Below are 20612 nucleotides of genomic sequence, written 5' to 3' on the forward strand. Positions count from 1 at the left end.
TGATGCAAGCATTTCCTATCGGTGAGCACAGTGAGGACAGAGTTCTGACACGAGGATTCCAAAGAGTCTTCACGAGTAATAGCCTTTTGTTGCTGTCTGTTGAAAAACTGAGCATTTTTAAATTGGCTTGTACCATTTATCTTCCTGGACAGAAGTTGCTTGGAGTGGTAAAGTCATGCTGCTGAAGATGAGGAAATTGTAATGTCCAAGCTAGTGAAGACAGCAAATGATGAGGGTGTCAGTGGCTTCAGATCTCAGACCTAATCTCCCTCTCTCTCTTTTTTAAGTCTATTTATTTTTGGCTGTGCTGGATCTTTGATGTTTCCAGTTTCAGCGAGTGGGGTCTCCTCTCTAATTGTGTTGCGTGGCCTTCTCACTGTAGTGGCTTCTCTTGTTGTGAAGCACAGGCTCGAGGCACACAGCCTTCAGTAGATGTAGCCCTCAGGCTCTAGAGCGTGGGCTCAGTAGTTGTAGTGCTTGGGCTGAGTCGCCCCAGAGCATGTAGACTCTTCCCAGACCGGGGATTGAACCTGTGTCCCCTCACCGGCAGGTGGATTCTTCGCCACTGGAGTACAGGGGAAGTCCAGACCTAATTTCTGATATCATCCCTTTTGAATTCTGGGGGAAGCCTCACATAGTAAGACATATAACCTCTACTCAAGCAAATTCTAAGTCTCAGTCAGATTTCCCCTGCTTCCTTTCCCTGGGCATAATTTAAGGAGGTCTTTTCTCTAAGAAAAGTTCAGCCATCTTCACACTCCAGATCCAGCTCCTGGTCCATGTGGCTGGCAGCTCGGTGGACTGCAATTTGTCCTGCTGCCCAGCAGTTTAGATTAAGAGGCCAGAAAAGGAAACTTCCCCTACATGTTCAGGCTCAGGTGTTGTGGCCCAACATCACTTCCCATGGAAACCCTACATTCGGGAGTGCTGAGTTTGTGCTGGGTATATTCCATCTATCCCTCCAAAACACTCTCCATCCTTCCCCACCTTGCTGTGTGCCTGGGTATGCTGACTTGTATGGTTTATATCAATCTGCTCTTTGCCCCTCTGTTCACTTAATTGAAAATACCAGCAGGGAATCAGAGGGAAGGTGTATTTATTTCTCCAGATCTTTCCTTTGTGGTCCTTGGTGGGCTGTTGGCGTCCTGAGTATCCTAGGTCCTGTCCTGTGGCACTCTGCAAACATTTCTTACCCTCTGGGCTTTTGTAACAGTTCTTTCCTCTTGTCCCGATGGCGGGCCTGGGGTTGGAAATAAGTGAAACTAACCTGGAGATGCTACATTACCTCTGTGACTTCCCTATAGCCTTGCCCACACTTTTCTCTGCTAGAATTATCCAGTTTTCCACTCTGCCCTATTGGAGGACCTGCCGATATGGGGCTTTGTGGAGCTGTTAGAGTTTCGTACCCTCTTTGGTTGTAGTCAAGTGACACCTGGCAAGTGTCGGATAGAGATGTGTTGAATGACTGTATGAGTGACATGATTTGAACTCCAACCTCTCTTCAACAAACTTCTAATATTGAGTGTTCACACGTAAATTATAGACGCTTGAGGCACTGTGAGTACACTGAACAGGTGTAGATTCTGTGGCTTCACGGAACCACAGGAACCTCCACTTCTCTGCATTTGCTCTGTTTATTCACGCTCAGATGGTCTCCTCTCCAGAAGAACAGTATGAAGGAACATAAAGAGCATCTGAAATATACAAAATGGTGAAGATGCTGTGTTCACTAGATGAAGTAGGTGATTTCTTCAACTCAAAGGCAGATAAGAGGTTCATATCACAAAATAAGAAATGTACACTGAAAGTCTCACATGTATAGGTCATAGCTTTTAATGGAATCATGCTGAATGAACTGAAGTTAAAGCCAATGCGACATGAATTTACAAAGTTTATGTGACCTTTAGAATTAATAGCCTGATTACCTTTGAGGTAAACTTGATGTGACTATCTTGTGGTTATTTCTATGGTTACTGTCAGTTTCGCAGTGGCTGGTTCATGGCATTCATTATGATCACCTTTCCACAAGTGTTAGAGGGATTCCTTTAAATTGTGGGATGTGCTGTGCGACTTGCGGTCCCCTGGGGGCACTCACTTATCTCTCTGGGGAGATACCTTCATGATGGAGCTCGGATAAATACCAGGCTGGATTGTTCCAAGCTCCCTTTATGAGGCCCAGCCCTCAGGAAGTGCCTAGTTGTTTATAAATCTTTCCATATTATATTTCTTCAAGGAGAGAAATTCCATGATCTTCCTTCCTGGATTTTTCAGCAGGAGAGAAGTCAAGATTGAATTGTCATAATAAACTTCATCTTGGCGCAGAGCTCCCCCTTTGATAATCTCCAGGGCACATTCTTCCTTTGGAGATGCTTCTGCATTGTATATCCCAGCAACTGCCTTCATGGCTGTGTCTGTAGAGTGAGAAGAGAAGAGTGTGGTTATCCAAGACGAGTAGAGTCTATGTGATGGAAGGCCTGCAGACACCAGCAGCTTAGCTTTTAGGGGCTGCTGGCCAGTGCTTGCTCGGGCCCTGTCGGGAATACATGGAGAAGACTGGGTATGTTGAGGGCCTATTGGGCAAAGAGAATCTTGGTGTTCATATGGACCTTGTCTTCCTGGATGGAAATTTGTGGGGGCAACTGGAGGTTACTGGTTGAGTGATTTGAATGAATCAGACTCCTCTCTTGGGTGTTTTGGTTGGAGTGAAGGAGTAATATCGGAGAGTAGAATGAGTATAGAAGTCATATGATGGGAAGAGTCAATGAGCAAAACCAGAGTGAGGTGTGATAATGAGGACTGACTTGTAAAAGGAAGAGACAGACAGGAATCCAGGTCTTTGCTCCCTTGGCAACACCAACCACTTTCATTTGGAGGGAAACTGTCGTTACCTGCTCTCTCCTCCTAGGATTTGTGTCTTTCTTGCCCAGCTTCTCTCTGTTTCTCCACCCCTTCTTGTTTCACTGTGTGTCTTTGTCTTTCTCTCTCTTTTGTTCTGTGACTACTACTCAGTGTATTCAAAGTTTTTAAAAAAAATTTATTTGGCTGTGCAGAGTGCAGGATCTTAGTTCCCTGATCAGGGATCGAACCCATGCCCCCTGCAGTGAAAGTGTGGAGTCTTAACCACCGGACTGCCAGGGAAGTCCCTTCAATAAAGTTTTTTAAATCAGACCTATCACATATTTTAGATAAACTTGCATTTGGACTTAAAGAAAAGTTTTAAAAATTGTGCAAAGTCTTCCCTTACATCTTTCAATCAAAACATCTTACATAACTATTATACAACTATCAATGATAGATATGATAGAATTGGAACAATATTACTAACTAAACTGCAGGCTTAATTTTTTCACTAATGTCCTTTATATGTTCCAGGATCTTATCTAGTAGTAATTTTTTCTTGTTTTCTCTCTGATCTCTGACAGTTCTTTACTCTTTCCTTGTCTCTCACAGCCTTGACACTTTTGAAGAGTTCTATTCAGTGGATCTGTATGAAAGAAAGTGAAGTCGCTCAGTCATGTCCAACTCTTTGCAACCCTGTGGACTGTAGCCCCCCAGGTTCCTCCGTCCTTGGAATTTTCCAGGCAAGAATACTTGAGTGGGTTGCCATTTCCTTCTCCAGGGGATCTTCCTGACCCAGGGATAGAAGCTGGGTCTCCCGCATTGCAGGCAGACGCTTTACTGTCTGAGCCACCAGGGAAGCCACCAGGATCTGTATAAACCCCTTCAATTTGTTTTTTTTTTCTCCGTTGTTCTCATAATTAGAATGAGATTATGTGTTTTCAACAAGAATACCCCCCGAAATGATGCTGTGTCCGTCTCAGCATGATGCATCAAGGGATTTGTGATATCTGTGACTTATTACTGATATCTTATTAAGGAAAAGTGAAGTCACTCAGTCGTGTCTGACTCTTTGCGACCCCATGGACTGCAGCCTACCAGGCTCCTCTGCCCATGGGATTTTCCAGGCAAGAGTACTGGAGCGGGGTGCCACTGCCTTCTCCGGGATTAAGGAAAACAAACTCATATTTAATAATCTCACATAGGAAAGTAATGGCTGTTGAGTTTTCATGAGGGACATAAGGTGTTCAGAATAGGGTCAGGTGAGGAATGTGGTGTTACTCAGCACAATTGGCAGTCAGAATGGAGAGAAGGGTCAAAGAGCAGTCAGAGGCTCAACAGGTGACAGAACACTTCATTCAAGGGGGACTAATGTTCTTGCCTGGAGAATCCAGGGACAGAGGAGCCTGGTGGGCTGCCATCTATGGGGTCACACAGAGTCGGACACGACTGAGGCAACTCAGCAGCAGCAGTAGCAGTGCTGTCATTGGTTTTCAGTGCTTGACACACGATGACATCAGGGAGTTCAGCACCCTCTTTACCCACCATAGTAAGACAGAAGGTCCATCTGTAGGCCATTTATTCCAATTTCTTGACCTTACCTGTGTCGATGAGGCCAAGAATACAGAGGGTGATTGACACATTGACCTTGGTCGCCTCATATTCCGTCCTGAGAGAGGAGAAGAACCCATCCAGAGCAAACTTGCTTGCAGAATAGGCAGCAGCAAGTGGACAAGCTATTTTCCCTGAATGATACGAGAGTGGGTTAACATGGTCATCCACTGCAGCTCTGACAAAGCCAAACTGTGCTTTATCTGTAGCAGGCTTTGTAACCTCCATGAAGTGCTTCTACCCATAGTTTCTCTCTACTCCCCAAAGAGATTATCCTGCTGTGCTAAATTTCAGAAAGAAAGAAACATGATGGTATCAAAGAAACTCCCCTTGACGGACTGGGATATGGCGTAGAGTGGGCTGCAGGAAAACTTTCAATGAAGAGGGATTAGTTAGATTTTTAGTAAAGGTGGTAAATAAGGAGGATTACAAAAGAGCCATGCAATTTCACACCTGGTAACTCTTCAACATTTGACCCAAGAGCACTGGAAAGCAAGTGTTTGGCAAGAGCTGTCTATCAGCACAGAGACCTGTCACTGGTCTTGCTAGGCAAGGGGAATGAAAACTCCTGTCTTTATTTTATACTCCAAATCACTTTTCTTACTTTCATCAGCCTGGTTAATTCTTAGTTCTCAGTATTTTGGAGGATATGTGGGCATATGCCCTATCAGTTCAGTTCAGTTGTACAGCCATGTCTAACTCTTTGCGACCCCATAGACTGCAGCGTGCCAGGCCTCCCTGTCCATCCTCAACTCCCGGAGTCCACCCAATCCCATATCCATTGAGCCGGTGATACCATCCAACCATCTCATCCTCTGTCATCCCCTCTCCTCCTGCCTTCAGTCTTTCCCAGCATCAGGGTCTTTTCCAAGGAGTCAGTTCTTCACATCAGGTGGCCAAAGCACTGGAGTTTCAGCTTCAGCATCAGTTCTTCCAATAAATATTCAGGGCTGATTTCCTTTAGGATGGACTTGTTGGATCTCCTTTCAGTCCAGGGGACTCTCAGGAGTCTTCTCCAACACCACAGTTCAAAAGCATCAATTCTTTGGCACTCAGCTTTCTTTATAGTCCAACTCTCACATCCATACATGACTACTGGGAAAACCATAGCTTTGACTAGACGGACCTTTGTTGACAAAGTAATGTCTCTGCTTTTTAATATGCTGTCTAGGTTGGTCATAACTTTCCTTCCAAGGAGTAAGTGTCTTTTAATTTCATGGTTACAGTCACCATCTGCAGTGATTTTGGAGCCCGCCAAAATAAAGTTGGTCACTGTTTCCATTGTTTCTCCATCTATTTGCCATGAAGTGGTGGGACTGGATGCCATGATCTTAGTTTTCTGAATGTTGAACTTTAAGCCAACTTTTTCACTCTCCTCTTTCACTTTCATCAAGAGGCTCTTTAGTTCTTCTTTGATTTCTGTCTTAATTGTGGTATCATCTGCATATCTGAGGTTATTGCTATTTCTCCCAGCAGTCTTGATTCCAGTTTGTGCTTTATCCAGTCCAGCATTTCTCATGATGTACTCTGCATATAAGTTAAATAAGCAGAGTGACAATATACAGCCTTGACGCACTCCTTTTCGGGAACCAGTCTGTTGTTCCATGTCCAGTTCTAACTGCTGCTTCTTGACCTGCATACAGATTTCTCAGGAGAAAGGTCAGATGGTCTGGTATTCCCATCTCTTTAAGAATTTTTCACAGTTTGTTGTGATCCACACAGTCAAAGGCTTTGGTATGGTCAATAAAGGAGAAATAGATGTTTTTCTGGAACTGTCTCGCTTTTTCAATGATCCAACGAATGTTGGCAGTTTGACCTCTGGTTCCTCTGACTTTTCTAAAACCAGCTTGAACATCTGGAATTTCCTGGTTCACGTACTGTTGAAGACTGGCTTGGAGAATTTTGAGCATTACTTTACTAGCGTGTGAGATGAGTGCAATTGTGCAGTACTTTGAGCATTCTTTGGCATTTCCTTTCTTTGGGATTGGAATGAAAACTGACCTTTTCCAGTCCTGTGGCCACTGCTGAGTTTTCCAAATTTGCTGGCATATAGAGTGCAGCACTTTCACAGTATCATCTTTTAGGATTTGAAATAGCTCAACTGGAATTCTACCACCTCCACCAGCTTTGTTTGTAGTGATGCTTCCTAAGGCCCACTTGACTTCACATTCCAGGATGTCTGGCTCTAGGTGAGTGATCACACCATCGTGATTATCTTGGTCATGAAGATCTTTTTTGTATACTTCTTCTGTGTATTCTTGCCACCTCCTCTTAATATCTTCTGCTTCTGTTAGGTTCATACCATTTCTGTCCTTTATCGAGCCCATCTTTGCATGAAATGTTCCCTTGGTATCTCTAATTTTCTTGAAGAGATCTCTAGTCTTTCCCATTCCATTGTTTTCCTCTATTTCTTTGCATTGATCACTGAGGATGCTTTCTTAATTCTCCTTGCTATTCTTTGGAACTCTGCATTCAGATGGGTATATCTTGCCTTTTCTCTTTTGCTTTTCATTTCTCTTCTTTTCACAGCTATTTGTAAGGCCTCCTCAGACAGCCATTTTGCTTTTTTGCATTTCTTTTCCATGGGGATGGTTTTGATCCCTGTCTCCTGTACAATGTCACGAACCTCCTTCCATAGCTCTTCAGGCACTCTGTCTATCAGATATAGTCCCTTAAATCTATTTGTGACTTCCACTGTATAATAGTAAGGGATTTGACTTAGGTCATACCTGAATGGTCTAGTGGTTTTCTAATTGGTTTTCTTCAATTTAAGTCTGAATTTGGCAATAAAGAGTGTATGATCTGAGCCACAGTCAGCTCCCGGTCTTGTTTTTGCTAACTGTATAGAGCTTCTCCACCTTTGGCTGCAAAGAATATAATCAATCTGATTTCGGTGTTGACCATCTGGTGATGTCCATGTGTAGAGTCTTCTCTTGTATTGTTGGAACAGGGTGTTTCCTTTGAACACACCCCCCTTGGCAAAACTCTATTAGCCTTTGTCCTGCTTCATTCTGTACTCCAAGGCCAAATTTGCCTGTTACTCCACATGTTTCTTGACTTCCTACTTTTGCATTCCAGTCCCCTATAAGGAAAAGGACATCTTTTTGGGGTGTTAATTCTAGAAGGTCTTGTAGGTCTTCATAGAACTGTTCAACTTCAGCTTCTTCAGCATTGCTGGTCAGGGCATAGACTTGGCTTACTGTGATATTGAATGGTTTGCCTTGGAAATGAACAGAAATTATGCTGTCATTTTTGAGATTGCATCCATGTACTGCATTTTGGACTCTTTTGTTGACTATGATGGCTACTCCATTTCTTCTGAGGGATTCCTGCCCGCAGTAGTAGATATAATGGTCATCTGAGTTAAATTCACCCATTCCAGTCCATTTTAGTTTGCTGATTCCTAGAATGCCTACGTTCACTCTTGCCATCTCCTGTTTGACCACTTCCGATTTGCCTTGATTCATGGACCTAACATTCCAGGTTCCTATGCAATATTTCTCTTTACAACATCGGACCTTGCTTCCATCACCAGTCCCATCCACAACTGGGTGTTGTTTTTGCTTTGGTTCCATCTCCTCATTCTTTCTGGAGTTATTTCTCCACTGATCTCCAGTAGCATATTGGGCACCTGCTGACCTGGGGAGTCCATCTTTCAGTGTCCTATCTTTTTGCCTTTTCATACTGTTCATGGGGTTCTCAAGGCAAGAATACTGAAGTGGTATGCCATTCCCTTCTCCAGTGGACCACATTCTGTCAGACCTCTCCACCATGACCCGTCTATCTTGGGTGGCCCTACACGGCATGGCTCATAGTTTCATTGAGTTAGACAAGGCTGTGGCCCATGTGATCAGATTGGTTAGTTTCCTGTGATTGTGGTTTTTAGTCTGTATGCCCGATAGCATAACTAACTCATTATACCCTTTCTAAGAGGAGAGAGTAGAGGTGTCCTGAGACCCTTGAGCATTGTTATAATGAAAAGTGAAAGTGAAAGTTGTTCAGTCATGTCTGACTCTCTGCGACCCCATGGACTATGCAATCCATGTAATGTCTAGGCCAGAATACTGGAGTGTGTAGCCTTTCCCTTCTCCAGGGGATCTTCCCAACCCAGAGATCGAACCCAGGTCTCCTGCATTGCAGGCGGATTCTTTACCAGCTGAACTACAAAGGGAAGCCCAAGAATACTGGAGTGGATAGCCTACCCCTCTCCAGTGGATCTTCCCGACCCAGGAATCAACCCAGGGTCTCCTGTATTACAGATGGATTCTTTAGCAACTGAGCCATCAGGGAAGCCCATTGTTATAATAGCTACTTTAAAATCCTTGTCTGCTAATTCTAAAATCTGAGTCATTTTAGTATTGATCTCCATTGATTGCCTTTCCTCTTGAATATGGGTCACATATTGTATTCTTGTATGTGCAGTGACTTTTCATTGTATCCTTGATATTGTTAGAACCTTGGGATTCTGTCATATTCTTCCAAGGAGTATGATTTCTATTTTTTTGGTGGGCAGTTAATTTGGCTTCCCTGGTAGCACAGATGGTGAAGAATCTGTCTGCAATGTGGGCTTGATCCCTGGGTCGGGAAGAGTCCCTGGAGAAGGGAATGGCTACCCAGTTCAGTATTCTTGTCTGGAGAATTCCATGGACAGAGGAACCTGGTGGGCTACAGTCCATGGGGTCGCAAAGAGTTGGATACGACTGAGTCACTAACACTCACTTGGCTGACACTCTGGTCTCTTGCAGTAGGTGCCAAGTGAAATCCCTGTTTACTTATTTGAATCTTAACTGAGCTTCTTGATGTCTATACTGCCCTGTGAGTATTTCAGGGGATGAGCAGAGATTTGAGAAAAGTTTATATACAGGACTTGGCTCTTCTACTGTGGCTCTTTTCTTTCTGGGATGTCTTCCTTTACTTTCCACCTGCTACAGAAACCCCAAACTGTTCCTTTTGCTTCTACAAGGTAGTAAGATGGCAGATTTCTGGCCTAAAAATGGCACCAATTGGGACCTTCTCTTGAGCATAAGCTACAAAATTGGGAACATCACCCAGTGTCATTTCCCTCTTTCAAGTACCAACAGCTCTCCAGTTTCTGTCTTTTTCTCCTTCTCTTCAGTGCTCTCAATGGTTGTTTTCTATATTTTTTCCAAGTTTGCTATCTGGGGAAGGTTGGTCTATTAGGTATGGCCCTGCTATTATAGTTAGAGAATTTCCCTGCAGTGCAGGAGACCTGGGTTCGATTCCTGGGTCAGGAAGATGCCTTGGAGAAGGAAATGGCAACCCACTCCAGTATTCTTGCTGGAGAAGGAAATGGCAACCCACTTCAGGATCTGCCTGGAAAATCCTATGGACAGAGGAACCTGGCAGTCTACAGATCATGGGGTTACAAGAGTCACACACGACTTAGAGACTAAACTACCACCACTGTTATTATTGGAATTGGAACCTCTGTGTGGTTTTAAAAATAATAAAGTTGCATTCCAAATCAATAAAGATGTTGAGAAAGTTCGTTAACTAACTGGAAAAAAGATTGTCAACTCCTTGTTTCTTATCATATATCAAAAAATGATACCTGGAAAATTATGGCAAATGAGGTTGCCATGTCCGTTTCCCTTTCTTTAATAAAAGAGTCAATTTTATTCAGGATAGCAATGTGTTGAGATAAAAATATTTACTTCCTCAAGATTCCCTTGCTCTTTTGGGTAGTCATGTGATCTAGACCTGGCCGGTGAGAAATCTAGCAGATGGGTCTCCAGGAAAGGTATCGATTACCTGATAAAATAGATAGATTCAAGTGGCATGTAGCTTTTATGTTTTGCCCTTTCTCCTTCTTTCTACATAGACTACAGATTTGATGCCTAGAATTACAGTAGTCATTTATGAACTCGAGGAAATGCTGTATATTAATTATGTAATTAAGGATTATAGTACAAAAATGTGGAATGAGCTTAGATTTTTGAAGATCTAGTACATCCAGAAAAACACTTCTGGACTACTTATTGCCCAAGAAAAAGGAAACCTTCAGTTCAGTTCAGTTCAGTTCAGTCGCTCAGTGGTGTCCGACTCTTTGCGACCCCATGAATAGCAGCACGCCAGGCCTCCCTGTCCATCACCAACTCCTGGAGTTCACTCAGACTCACATTTAGTGTTAAGTCATTGTAAATTGAGTTGTGTTACATGTACAGCAGAATGCATATCCTGACTGATTAAAAATTTAATCATAGAAAGAGGATAAATACTTATCAGATTCTTATTTATGAAAAATCATTCTAGCATAAAAGTTAAAAAGTGTTAAGGCCAAGAATATATGATTATAGAAAATATAAAATTTCTGTATGTCAAAATGGTAGCTATAATAATTTCACTATAAAGGTAAAGGGTAAAATGATAAACTAGAAAATCATTTTCAACATATTAGGCAGACAAAAGCTTAATATCCTCAACCTTTAATGTATAATGAACTCTTAAAAATGCAAAAATACAAACAAATCTCTGTAGGGAACCACTCCATCCTCAGTCTTCAGTCATGAGCTTTGGGCTGAGATAACTGTGCAGTCAAGTTCTAGGAATGGGTGTGTGATACAGGATGTGCAAACAGTTTCTGATACCACTGGGTTACTGACTAGTCTAAGGCTGAACCAAAGCAAGACCCAAGCAGAGCTTCAAGATAGGTTGTTGCCAAACCAGAGTTTAGTTTCCTTTTCTTCCTCTGTGTCAGAACCCCAGATGAATTTATGTTTCTACCTGTTGCAGAAACTGTAGTATTGTCTCCATATATCTTCTGCCCCTCTTCCTTAGTGGTAGAATCCAAGATTTATAGCTGGGCTCACAGTTATCTGGAACCAAGTCCACATTTCTCAGCTTCTCTCAGCCAGCTGTTGCCAATGACTCAGTGCTATCCAATAATTTGTACACAGAAGCATGTCATGTGATTTCTGGGATACATCCTTAAAGGAAGAAATCAGTCTCTCCCTTCTCAATCCTTCCTCCTTCTTGATTCCTCGAGAAGGAGGTTGTGACTGTTGGCTGTGACTCCAGAACTATCATGGATCATGAAGTAGAAGCCTCATGTTGAAAATGGCAGAGCACTTAGAGAAAAGGAAGGAACCTGGTTGACCATGAGCTGCCATCCTAGCCCTATATTGCTTACCTCCAGACTTGATCTACCTTCTAAACTTGTTACATCCACTATTATTTTAGGTTTTCTGAGTCAGAGAGCTGCACTTCTCTGTTGAGAGTCCCTGTCGCTTTTATGTAGCCCATGTGCCAAAGGGAAGCCGATACTATCTCTAAATCTAGGGGTGGCTCATATGATTTATTTAATACCATCCTCCCTGCCCACCGTTGATACAGGAGTGGGCATAGGCCCCATTTGGGGCCAGTGAGGCTTGAGGGGAATTTTGTTGGAGTGTCTGGGAAAGTTCTTTGTCCTTTTAGGAGAGTTTCTGAAAGTAGAAATCCTGTTTCTCTTCTGCTGGATGTTTTTGTGTATGGCTGAAATTGCTTCAGCTATCTCATGATCAGCCTGAGGATGAAGCTGCACGTGGAAGAGAACAGAGCCAAGAGAGTCACAGGGACACTGAACTTGAGCCAAGTCAACTGTGAAGCCTGCCCTGCATCTGGACTTCCAGTCACGTCAATAATTTTCCTTATTGTTTAAGCCAAAAATAGATCCAAATTGCTTATAAGAATAGCATAATGGCTAAAAGTATGAGCTCTAGAGTGAGATGACTGGGGTGTGAAATCCCAAGCATACCATTTCTTAGCTATAATATGTGGATGATAACATTACTAAGCTAAAGTAATCCATGTATTAGATTTAGCACAAGCTGACACATAGAGAACACTTAGAAATGCCATTATTAGTAGTATTTTAAATTGGTGAGAAAAGTGTAAGCTGTTCAAAAAACCATGTGAGAATGAATAGCTAGCTACTGAAAGAAAAGAAAAATGCCATTCTAATAAACAGATTCAAATTATATTAGGCAGTACTTTGTGGAAACTAAAAGAATACAGTATGGGTGAATATATAATCTCAAGATAAGAGATACTTTTAAAGCATGAACTCAAAGGCATATACTCTAAAGGAAGAGATAAAGAGATCTGAATATATGAGATTTAAACAGTGGCAGTATACTAGAAATGCTCACCACTGCTTTCCTACACGGATCCCCTTCAAAAAGGATTTGCATTTCTGTCCACGGAAGATCAGGCCGGTGGTGGTTAATGTGCACAGTGGCTTGAACACACATCATGTCTCTCTCAAGGAACTGAAATAAGCAACTCTAGGATTCTAATTAGCTGCTGTGGACTTTGAACTAAAACTTTATATAAGACTGGGACTTGAGTAAACATTTACAGTCATGGAAAGGGCTAAGTAAACAGACAAAATGGGCAGCCACAGGGAGGAGACAAAACAAATGAGCATTAAAATTGGAGCTAAATAAGAGCTTAAGTTTATCTAGCTCTTATATATAATTTAAAGTCTCAAGGCTAAGTCATTGCCTACAGTTGCAGAGTTGGAGAACTAGAATTCAAGTCAGAATTCAAATTTGATTCTAGTGGCTCACACACATATGGCATATTTGCTCTGTAGAAGTCATTGTTCTTTATATGAGTGTTTCTTAGGAGCCACGTGTCAAATCCAACCTTTCCTGGAGTGGGTGAAGATTCTCTCTACTTGACAGTTAAGCCCACAAATAGGCAAAATTTATGAAAAGCAGAAGTATTTGCACTTTGAAGCTGACAGCTGCTGTGAAAGTGCTGCACTTAATATGCCAGCAAATTTGGAAAACTCAGCAGTGGCCACTGGACTGGAAAAGGTCAGTTTTCATTCCAGTCCCAAAGAAAGACAGTGCCAAAGAATGTTCAAATTACCACACAATTGCACTCATTTCACATGCTAGCAAAGTAATGCTCAAAATTCTCCAAGCTAGGCTTCAACAGTACATGAACAGAGAACTCCCAGATGTTCAAGCTGGCTTTAGAAAAGGCAGAGGAACCAGAGATCAAATTGCCAACATCCACTGGGTCATAGAAAAAGCAAGAGAATTCCAGAAAAACATCTACTTCTGCTTCATTGACTACGCTAAAGCCTTTGACTGTGTGGATCACAACAAACTGTGGAAAATTCTTAAAGAGAAATACCAGACCACCTCACCTGCCTCCTGAGAAACCTGTATGCAGGTCAAGAAGCAAGAGTTCAAACTGGACATGGAACAACAGACTGGTTTCAAATTGGGGAAGGAGTACGTCAGGGCTGTATATCATCACCCTGCTTATTTAACTTCTATGCAGAGTACATCATGCGTATTGCCAGGCTGGATGAAGCACAAACTGGAATTAAGACTGCCAGGAGAAATAGCAATAACTTCAGATATGCAGATGACACCACCCTTCTGGCAGAAAGTGAAGAGGAATTAAAGATCCTCTTGATGAAGGTGAAAGAGGAGAGTGAAAAAGCTAGCTTAAAACTCAACATTCAAAAAATGATGAGCATGGCATCTGGTCCCATCATTTGATGCAAATAGATGGAGAAACAATGGAAACAGTGACACGTTATTTTCTTGGGCTCCAAAATCATTGCAGATGGTGATTGCAGCCATGAAATTAAAAGACGCTTGCTTCTTGGAAGAAAAGCTATGACAAACCTAGACAGCCTATTAAAAAGCAGAGGCATTACTTTTCTGACAAAGGGCCATATTGTCAAAGCTTTGGTTTTTCCATTAGTCATGTATGGATGTGAGAGTTGGACCATAAAGAAGGCTGAGCGCCGAAAAATTGATGCTTTTGAACTGTGGTGTTGAAGACTTTTGAGAGTCCCTTGGACTGAAAGGAGATCCAGCCTGTCATTCCTAAAGGAAATCAGCTCTGAATATTCACTGGAAGGACTGATGCTGAAATTGAAGCTCCAATACTTTGGCCACCTGATGGGAAGAACTGACTCATTGGAAAAGACCCTGATGCTGGGAAAGATTGAGGGCAGGAGGAGAAGCGGACGACAGAGGATGAGATGGTTGGATGGCATCACTGACTTGATGGACATGAGTTTGAGCAAGCTCTGGGAGGTGGTGAAGGACAGGGAAGCCTGCTGGGCTGCAGTCATGGGGTTGCAAAGAGTCGGACAGGACTGAGTGACCAAACAATAACAGCAAAGCTGGCAGGTGAGAGTAACCGTAAACAGACAGGGCTAGTTACTCCCGGGCTTTTTGTGTTAGTTTCCCAGTACGGCCATAACAAATTTACAGAAACTTGGAGGCCGAGACAACAGTTTATTCTCTCATAGCTCTGGAGGTTACCAAGGTATCAGCAGGGCCACATTGCCTCCAAAGGCTTCTGTGAAGAACCCTTTCTTGTCTCATCACGGTTCTAGCGTCTGCTCCTCACCTTTGCTGTTCCTCGGCTTGTAGGTACACACTCCAGTCTCTGCCTCCATCTTCACAAATTTGGGTGTGTCTTTTGCTCATTTTATTAAGCCACTTTTCACTGGATTTAGACTCATCCGGATAATCTGGGATGACCTCATCTGAGATCCTTAATCACATCTGCAAAGATCTGTTTTTCATATAAGCTCACATTCACAGGTTCCACGTGGATAATGTTTGCGGGTGGGGGGTGGGGTTTACCTTTTGGCCCTTATACTCTTCTAGATGATAATAAAGATATTGACTGTGGCATTTCTTAATGTATCTGTCCAGGTAGCAACAGAAATGCAGAAGGAAGGGACCATGTGAACATATAGTCTGCATTCTTGTAGCAGAGATATTTGTCCCACTAATGGAGCTCAGTGTATCCCCTTTTCTAGTCTTTTTCTACAAAATTAGTTAATTAATTAGTTTTTGGCTGTGTTAGATGTTCATTGCTCTGCACGGGTTTTCTTTAGGTGGCAGCCAGTGGGGGCTACTCTTGCAGTGCCTGTCAGCAGAGCATGGGCTGGAGAGTTCTGCTCAGTAGTTGGGATGCAGAAGCTTAGTTGCTCCGCAGCGTGTGGGACCTTCCCGGACCAAGGATCAAACCTGTGTCTCCTGCATTGGCAGGGGGATTCTTAACCACTCGACCACCAGGGAAGTCCCCACTTTCTATTCTCGATTATGACTTAGGTAATGCTCAAAGTACAAAAAAGGATTCTAAATTCTTTTGAAGGAGAAAGGGAGACAGATTTTTTTTATTATTATTGTTGTTGTTCCTAAAGGGAAAGAAGAAAAAAGGAGAGGGATAGGGAAGGAGCCAGATGTGGCAGAAGAGTTTTGAAAAATTCATCAAAAAAATGGATAGTTTCAAAAAACAGTTTAAGAGGTGAAGGAAAATACTGAATTGACATACAGATGACCAACAGGCATGTGAAAAATGCTCAACATTTCTAATTTTTAGAGACATGCATATCAAAAGTACAATGAGGTATCATTGCACACTGGTCAGAATGGCCATCACCCAAAAATTTAGAAATAATAAATTCTGGAGAGGGTGTGGAGAAAAGGGAGCCCTTCTACACTCCTGGTGGGAATGTAAGTTGGTCCAACCTTTATGGAGAACCGTATGAAGTTCCCTTAAAAACTGAGAACAGAGTTACCATATGATCCTACAATCCTTCTTCTGAGCATATATCCAGAGAAAGCTCTAATTCGAAAAGATACACATATCCAGTGTTCTTTGCAGCACTGTTTACAATAGCTAAGGCATGGAAACACCCTACATGTCCATAGACAGGAATGGATAAAGAAGATGTAGTATACACATACATTGGAACATTCCTCAGTCATAAAAAGAATGAAATAATACAACTTACAGAGACATGGATAGACCTAGAGATCATAATATTAAGTGAAATAAGCTAGGCAAAGATAAATTTCATATAATATCGCTCATATGTGGAATCTAACAAAATAATAAAAGTGAACTAATTTACAAAGCAGAAATAGACCCATAGACAAAGAAAACAAACTTATGGTTACCAAAAGGGAAAGAAAGGGAGGGATAAATTAGGAATTTGGGATTAACAGATATACTACTATATATAAAATAGATAACCAACAAGGACCTACTGTGTTAGCACCAGGAACTAAACTGGATATTTTGTAGTAACCTATAATAGAAGAAAAGTTATGACCAACCTAGACAGTATATTCAAAAGCAGAGGCATTACTTTGCCGACTAAGGTCCGTCTAGTCAAGGCTATGGTTTTTCCTGTGGTCATGTATGGATGTGAGAGTTGGACTGTGAAGAAGGCTGAGTGCCGAAGAATTGATGCTTTTGAACTGTGGTGTTGGAGAAGACTCTTGAGAGTCCCTTGGACTGCAAGGAGATCCAACCAGTCCATTCTGAAGGAGATCAGCCCTGGGATTTCTTTGGAAGGACTGATGCTAAAGCTGAAGCTCCAGTACTTTGGCCACCTCATGCGAAGAGTTGACTCATTGGAAAAGACTTTGATGCTGGGAGGGATTGGGGGCAGGAGGAGAAGGGGACGACAGAGGATGAGATGGCTGGATGGCATCACTGACTTGATGGACATGAGTCTGAGTGAACTCTGGGAGTTGGTGATGGACAGGGAGGCCTGGCGTGCTGCAATTCATGGGGTCGCAAAGAGCTGGACACGACTGAGTGACTGAACTGAACTGAACTGATAATGGAAAAGAATCTGAAAAAGAATAGATGTGTATATATAACTGAATCACTTTGCTGTACTCCTGAAATGAACACACACACATACATGAAGAATACTGAATTATTAGATAAGAGTCAAGATTGAACTGACTACTGAAAGATATTCATCTATATTATGAAAAATTATGCAAGAGGTACACTGTAACCTAATTACCTATGGGAACTGTCAGTTTTTCAGAAGGCTGCAGCTGTCACTAACATTTATTACAACCATATTTCATCTCTCAGATTTTCTGGCCTGCCATTGATCTGCCAACCTTTAACCCAGTAGTTCTCAGATTTAATTCCCACAAGTTCTATATGGGGAGAATCTGCAGATCGGAGCCCACCTCCTCCTCAGATTCTTCTAGTTGGTGTTCTGGCTTGGAGGGCTGTGCTGAAGGGTTCAGTGGGAAAGAGGGTCTCTATCCACTAACCATATCTAGGATGTTTTTAAGGGTGGTTATGGCAGAAGGAAAGCCGTGGTGACATAAGCTTACTGAACCTGATCTAAGACCTCGCAGGAGAAATGGAGGGGCAAGGTCTTTGGAAGGAGGAGCAGTCTCTCACAGTGACAGCTGGACAGGCTGTCAGTAAACTATGAGTTGTATCTCTTTAAGGCTCAAACTAGTACGATCAGGGAAAACACATGTCCAAAATCTACAGTGAATATTCAGGTGAAGAAAGATGTTCAGCTAGTTAGGAAACTTCAGTTGCAGGTGGTAAATTCTGAACTCTGATTTGATGAAAGAAAATTCAGGAAGAGCCAGGGTGGTGGGGGAATGGCTTGTACAAAAACTAGAGATGAGAATTGGGTTAGTTACAATGAAAAGCCAATAGAGCAGGAAAAATAATAACAAAGTTTGTTATATTTTCTCCTCTGTAAAAGTATAGGCTTCTAAGCACTTATCCAAAACCCTTGGGGCCTGATGTGTTATAGAATTATTTTTGAAATTTAGAAGATGGTGTGAAGCTTATACTGTATATGGTGGTGGCGGCAGTGATGGCAGTTTAGTCACTAAGTTGTGTCTGACTCTTTTGAAACCCCATGGACTCAGCCCGCCAGGTTCCTCTGTCCATGGCATTTCCCAGGCAAGAATACTGGAGTCGGTTGCCATTTCTTCTCCAATAATGTTTATTGGTATATACAATATGAAAGTGAAAGTCATTCAGTCGTGTCTGACTCTTTGCAACCCCATGGACTATAGAGTCCATGGAATTCTCCAGGCCAGAATACTGGAGTGGGTAGCCGTTCCCTTCACCAGAGGACCTTCCCAGCCCAGGAATCGAACCCAGGTCTTCCACATTGCTAACAGATTCTTTACCATCTGAGCCACAAGGGAAGCCCAAGGATACTGGAGTGGGTAGCCTATCCATTCTTATCCCTTCAGGATAAGCCTATCCCTTATCCCGAATTGAACCAGGGTCTCCTGCATTGCAGGCGGATTCTTTACCAGCTGAGTTACCAGGGAATCCCATATACAATATACAGTATTGTATATACTGTGTATAACACTTCTAGTAGGACCTGGGGACGCATCCTGTAAGGAAACACATAATTTCTGCACTGAGATATTTGAAAGTTCACACTGAAATAAAGGCTTTAAGTAGCCTCACTTCAGTTCAAGTTAAATTAATTTTATATAATTAATTATTTTTAAAAAGTTCTTGCTTTTCAGAGCCTTTTTCTTTGCCCCTCCCCAGGGATCGCGGAGCCTGGGGGGCTGCCGTCTATGGGGTCGCACAGAGTCGGACACGACTGAAGTGACTTAGCAGCAGCAGCAGCAGGAGCAGCCCTGCCGCCAGTTTTTGCATTTTGAAACTGCAGATAAACGGTTGTAAAACAGTGGAGGCTCACTAAAGGAAAGCAGAGATATATCAAAAACAGAATAAAGGGGAAAAAGCCTCCTAGGTTCTCACTGTTCTAAAAGAATCTGGGTGCATTTCACTAAAGTCTGTTTTCTCCTCAAAGCACTATTCTCACTCACTTCCCCACACAATGCCACTTAGCTGTGTGAGGAGACCTTTGCATTCGAAGTTTCAGAGAGCTGAAAAGGGCAGAGTCCCTTTTAAAGAACACAGACTTCTGTTTTTCAGAAAGGATCTTTGAGCTAAGGGGAACTGGTTAAAGTGGAATAAATAATAACGTAAGAGAATGTTAAAATTTGACTTTTCCTGCTTTAGTTTCAGCTGAGGTTCAAAGATTGAGAATGTAGTAAACTTCAAAGGACTCCTCTTCTGAAGGAAAGTTCCAGGCTACCGGTGCAACTTATTTAGGATGTGGCAATATGAACAACACCCCCCCTCCCCCCAACCTCGCAAACCCTAACATACAAAATCAAGTTTGCAACACGTAGACCCTTAACCATCCCGAGGGAATAAGAAGGGCCTAAGGTGAAGAGGTCAGAGAGGACAGGTATTAGGGTGAAGAAATGAACAGTGTCTCGCTAAGCTTCCTAGAAGAAGGGGTTGATCCTTATGAGAGAGCTTCAAGGGCATCTCATGGAGACCTTGTCCACAGAAGTTTGGGGGGCACTCAGGGCTGGAGTCTGACCCAGCCTGGGAGGCACTGGTTACAGGCAAGGCCCCTGCAGAGCTAGTACAAACTGTCATACGAAAGGGCACTCTCCCTTTGGGGGCCTGAAATCCTGCCCACACTCTGCTCACCTCCCTGTGGGCCTTGACCCAGGCCTCATCCCTTCTCCCCTGGAGTCATTTCCAGTTCCTGCCCGAAAGGACAGCAGTATGTGGTGAGTGTGTCTGCCTGCACTCCCACTGTGTTCTCAGAGTCTGAGGGGAATGGCACAAGCAACTGCTGTCCAGCTCACTGGAAGAATTCAATATCCCAGCAGGGACCTCCAGAGAACATGCACGAACCTCCAAAAACCCACAAAAGCACCCAGTGCCCGAGGCAGGTGTGGTCACCCTCCAGTCCAGAGAACACGAGATTTCGACATGGACCAAAGTGTCCAGAGGACACCGGGGCTGTAAGCTGGGCGCCAGCCAAGGAACTCTGTACCCTGCATCCTCCCTTTGCTTTTCTAGGAGCAGCCAGAGGGAGCCTGGTGCATAGGAGGAGGCCAGGAGCAGGAGGACAGGCTGAACACATCTCTCTTCTATCCCAGATTTCCTAAGACAACAGGTTCAAGCTTGATGAGGAGGGAAGCTTTTTTCCCCTTTAGAATAAAACATTATTCATTTATTTCGTCTGTGCTGGGTCTTAGTTGAAGCACTCGAGATTTTTAGCTGCAGCTTGCGCACTCTTCGTTGCAGTATGTGGGGTCTAGTTCCATAACAGGAGGCCCCCTGCATTGGGAATGCAGAGTCTTAACCCCTGGACCACTGGGGAAGTCCTGGGAGAAGCTTTGCTTAGAGTTAAATTACAAACGGGTGGATGTTTTAATTAATTACCGAAGTGAGGCCTTTCCTAAAACTGGAAGCAGCCAAAAGATCCTTTATTATTCTAGAGTGCTGCCATCTACCCTTGATCGTGTCCAGGTTCAGAGAAGAACTCACCCATAGAA

General features: G+C 42.9%; 2 protein-coding genes across 3 annotated transcripts in view; one reads left to right on the forward strand and one right to left on the reverse strand.

Annotated features, from left to right (window-relative positions):
- The window catches only part of LAMB3 (laminin subunit beta 3), a 190462-nt gene that overhangs the window by 41006 nt on the left and 128844 nt on the right, over positions 1 to 20612 (forward strand). The window lies entirely within an intron of this gene.
- HSD11B1 (hydroxysteroid 11-beta dehydrogenase 1) overlaps positions 1818 to 20612 on the reverse strand; it is a 38795-nt gene continuing 20000 nt past the window's right edge. Inside the window, exons 5-6 of one of the 2 annotated variants that reach the window (XM_069544260.1) lie at positions 4440 to 4583; positions 1818 to 2411 (exon numbers count right to left, since the gene is read on the reverse strand). In XM_069544260.1, the coding sequence (XP_069400361.1) occupies positions 2194 to 2411; positions 4440 to 4583 (362 nt within the window). In that variant the 3' untranslated portion in view covers positions 1818 to 2193. The remainder of the gene's footprint in view (positions 2412 to 4439; positions 4584 to 20612) is intronic. The other variant, XM_069544261.1, reaches the window with a different exon arrangement.

This window comes from Ovis canadensis, chromosome 12, assembly GCF_042477335.2.
Source record: "Ovis canadensis isolate MfBH-ARS-UI-01 breed Bighorn chromosome 12, ARS-UI_OviCan_v2, whole genome shotgun sequence".
In the NCBI taxonomy this organism is placed as follows: domain Eukaryota; kingdom Metazoa; phylum Chordata; class Mammalia; order Artiodactyla; family Bovidae; genus Ovis; species Ovis canadensis.